Source organism: Hordeum vulgare, chromosome 2H (genome assembly GCF_904849725.1).
Source record: "Hordeum vulgare subsp. vulgare chromosome 2H, MorexV3_pseudomolecules_assembly, whole genome shotgun sequence".
Classification (NCBI taxonomy): Eukaryota; Viridiplantae; Streptophyta; class Magnoliopsida; order Poales; family Poaceae; genus Hordeum; species Hordeum vulgare.
Window position 1 is genome coordinate 563719569 of NC_058519.1, and position 4301 is coordinate 563723869.

Sequence of the window (4301 nt, forward strand, 5' to 3'; positions counted from 1 at the left end):
AATGTGGATACGGTAACGGAGCCTACACTTTTTTTAACCCATATGGCCATATGTGAATGTGGCACCAGCAAGTTTGTAAAAAGCAACATTGCAAGTGTGACGGTCCTCGGAGACCCACAGAACAGAACTACGTGAGCTAGGATAGAATCCATGCCACATAAGCTGCAAACAATATCATAGCAACTGCAATGATGAGTGGCTCGAACTCACATCCACCTTCCGATCTTTCAAAATTTTGGCATAAGTATCACATAGGGATCATATCTCAGGTTTAATCAGACTGTAGCTGACACCAAATTATACATTATGTCAGTTAACACTAAATTATGCATCCGGGCAGTTAACAGATTGGTAGATAAAATGGCCAGTGCTCAAATGAATTAAAGAACAGACACAAATTTTTGTAATCTCTACAGTAACTGTCAATTGCAAAATTCTCCTAGGAGGGAACAAGAATCATTCCTAGGATGATACAGTAGTGTCATTCACAAACATAGCATCCAATCGCAGAATTCGATTCAAAAGATCTCAGAAACAAGCATAAAATGAATGACATCCATTGCAATTTTCGAACTGGTAATCAATATCACAGGACCATATCATCGACTAGAACCTAATAACAACTCGAAGCACAGGTGGACTACGATAACAGGACGAAACAATCCCCTCGGGGCCAACCAAGAAGGAACCATGGCGGCAGGAAGCATTGCGAGCCTACGCGCGCTCCCCGCGGATGCGGCGGGCGAGCTGGATGTCCTTGGGCATGATGGTCACGCGCTTGGCGTGGATGGCGCAGAGGTTGGTGTCCTCGAAGAGCCCGACGAGGTACGCCTCGGCGGCCTCCTGGAGGGCCGAGACGGCGGAGCTCTGGAAGCGCAGGTCCGTCTTGAAGTCCTGCGCGATCTCCCGCACCAGCCGCTGGAACGGGAGCTTGCGGATGAGCAGCTCCGTGCTCTTCTGGTACTTGCGGATCTCGCGCAGCGCGACGGTCCCCGGGCGGAAACGGTGGGGCTTCTTCACGCCGCCGGTGGCCGGGGCGGACTTGCGCGCCGCCTTGGTCGCCAGCTGCTTCCGCGGCGCCTTGCCGCCAGTGGACTTGCGCGCCGTCTGCTTCGTGCGGGCCATCGGAGCTGGCTGGGGATCGGCGGCGGCCTGGGCGGTCGTTTCGTGTTGGGGGATTGGGGCGGCGGTGTGGGTTGGAATGATCTGGGGTGGCGGTGGAGGCTTAAGTAGGGGTGGGAGAATTTGGAGGATGGCGCGCGGCTTGAAAATTCCAAGCGGAAAATTTCGGGCTTTCGACGGATCATGGCGCCATGAAGGGAGCGACGAGCGCGCGGGGTCGGCTGAGCCGTTGGATTGGGCGTGTGGAACGGGAGGAAGAAGGGGAGACGGTGGAGATGTGTTTGTGTGGCGCTGGCCACGGATCGTGATCCGTGGAAGCACTTCTCGCCTGTTGAGCGGGGCCCTGGGCCAAGTTGCTCGAAGAATCGATGCTTCTTTGATTTCCTCGCATTTTACTTTGTACTTTGAATTAAAATTCCCTTAAAAAGACTTATATCAAAACTCCAGCTTGAAGGCGGTTTATTTTTTTAAAGACCAAAAGCTATATATTAAGTACTCCCTCCGTTCCAAAATAAGTATCGCAAATTTTGTAGTAAGTTAATACAAAATTTATAATAGATCAACGACACTATTTTAATACGGAGGGAGTAGTATAAACCCTACAAAAATAAAAAATAAATTCAATATTAACCAACCTTTATGTTCGGTTTATACATCAGCTTGAAATACCGGTGTTTCGAATTTAATGTCATTTGACACAATCCTCGTATTGACATGTCTCTCCTGATTGGTGTCATATAGCTTGTGGTGTTTTTTGTTTCATATTTTGCCTCGTCTTGTCTTGGCCAAGAGTGTTGATCCTTTCGAGTTTGTCGCAGTTATTGTGTTCTCATGTGTCATTTGTGTTAACATTGGTATTTCTCTCGACGGTCTTATTATGAAGCGATTGTTTGACAATGTGAGTTCTGTGACAAGGTCTAGCACCCTAGGCCCCACCGTATGTGGCCATCCCGACCCCGGCACCCACCAGCCCACCACCCCAACCGCTGGTGGTCATCATGGGTCCGGCGTCCACAACACCATCTTAACCCACCAGAGACATCAAGCTTCGTCCCATCGCGGTGCCATCATGGCATTGGCAGATCCCAACTTCGACATTGGACAAGACTTTGCTGCAGAGGTATGGAAGAAATGGGGTGTCTCGATTAACTTCGAGGAAGAGAAGGATATGGAAGATTTTTTATTGGTGGTAGAATTCACAAGATCTCACATTAGACTCGTGAAGGAACCTGTAAGCACCATTCTCTTGTCATTCTTTGGAGGAGGACATCTCTCTTCAAAGCTCGAAGACTCCAATACTAGTCATTCAAGTTTTCGGTATCATCAAAGGAAGTTGGCTTCTCTATCATCAAAGGAGGTAATATCTCCCTGCCAATACTCAATGTCAATTACTTACTATGCGGCAACGGAGGACCAAACTCTTCCTCGAAATTGGATCGATACCTCAAAGGGAAAGAGGATGAATGGACATACATCTTCGTCGTCATCCTCGCAAATCCTACGTCCAAGCTCTTAGATAGCTAGCATCTACACAAATAATTCCTACCGTGATCCACGTTCAAACACCCTCCATCGTCCAAATTCAAACAACGCTTCATCCCCGCAGCAGGATAGTCGCATTGCTAATAATGCATCCAATAGGGCAATTACTAGGGTGGGAGTTCGCAAGTTCAAAAAAAAAGCCCATGCGAATTGTTTTGTATTCGTTGCCTTCTCACTGATCACTCAAGTCCTAGTTGCACCAATAGAATTAAATGTAGGGCATGTAAAAATGGATCCACATTGCCCGTGATTGCTACTCACTGGTCCAGCCCAATTCCAGCACCAAGCCGAGTGTCGTGAGAATAAACCTGACAGTAGAGGTGTATGGTAGGAATGGAGACGACAGAGTCCTAACTACGGCAAGATGTATGAGTTCAGGCCCCTCTCTTGGAGGTAACAGCCCTACATTTCAGGTGCTCGGGAGCTCTTGCGGTGTAGATTGTGTAATACACGGGGTGCGAACCCTTGTGACAGAGGGGAGTGGTGGCTTATATAGAGTGCGCCACCTCTCATCAAGGCCTCAGCATCTAAGGGCTCGATCAATATGAGTTAAAGATATACGTTACTGATAACGTAAGTGGGTAATAAATGTTACTAACGACCATTGGATGAATGTGTGTCCGCTGGCCCTTGTGGGTGACTTCTGGTCTTCAATGCCGACTAGAATCCTTCTGAATGTATATAGGTCATAGAGTGGATGGAAATGTAGTCCGAGTGTTTGCGTACCGAGTAACTTTTAAGTGTCATCTTCATCCAGTCGGAATCTCCTGTCTGACCCTTGGCCTAATAATGAGGTACCCTTGGGTAGGACATTCAGGTCAGGCCTGTGACCCTACCCTAGGTACATATCCCTATCATTAGCCCCCGAATGGATTGGGGTTCGAGTGACGAAAGAGTTGACGTGAGTTCTTGTCGAGTCGTTCTGATCTTTGTCATTTTCATGGGATTGATAAAACTCCGTGTCGATTGAAATCTTCGTCATTCGCCTTGATCGATTCTGATGCGAAGTTTTCCTGAGTGATTTCAGATACTTGGACTCATTCCGAGTGACTGACAGGATCTTTTGATGTGACTGATCACTGCGGCAGGTCCGGATCTCACGGGATTCGAAATTTCGATTTCCATGCTCCTCGTGGGGATGACGCAAATGTCAGGCAAGTGGAGCAACGGCACCTCGATTATCATGTCGTCATCATCGCCATGCGTCACGTCTCCACTGATATCAGGATAGGCTGAGATCTGGAGGGCCCATCAGTTGGTGTCTCGGTCGGTCGCTTATATAAATGCGGCTCGAACTAGGGTTACGGTTGCGCTTTGATCTTTTCTTGCTTCTCCTCCACCTTCGTCCCACCAGCCTTGCTCAATCTTTCCTTCACCACCGCAGCCATGCCGAAGGGCAAAACATCCAAGCTTGAGCGCGCCAAGAAGGGCGGCAAGGGGAGAAAGCCCGGTCGGACCGCAGTGCCGCCAGGGTGGATACATGGGGACTTTGTCCCGTCCACCGTGACGAAGGAGGACGTCCTGGATCTCGTTGAGAACGGGATGGTTGTGGAGAACTCTTGGAGGCTGCCAGGGGAGGAGCTTGTGCCAGCACCTCGCGAGGGGGAGCGGGTCCTTCTCCTCACCCATGTCGAGCA

The 4301-nt window shown here is 49.1% G+C and overlaps 1 protein-coding gene across 1 annotated transcript; it reads right to left on the reverse strand.

The window, feature by feature from the left end:
* Positions 1–541: 541 nt before the first annotated feature.
* LOC123427282 (histone H3.2) lies at positions 542–1190 on the reverse strand. Its single transcript, XM_045111289.1, has one exon. The coding sequence runs from the start codon at positions 1123–1125 to the stop codon at positions 715–717; it is 411 nt and encodes a 136-aa protein (XP_044967224.1). The 5' UTR covers positions 1126–1190; the 3' UTR covers positions 542–714.
* Positions 1191–4301: the final 3111 nt, after the last annotated feature.

Coding starts and splice junctions, on each gene's coding strand:
- LOC123427282 (XM_045111289.1), bottom strand. CDS start 1,125: ATGGCCCGCACGAAGCAGACGGCGCGCAAGTCCACTGGCGGCAAGGCG.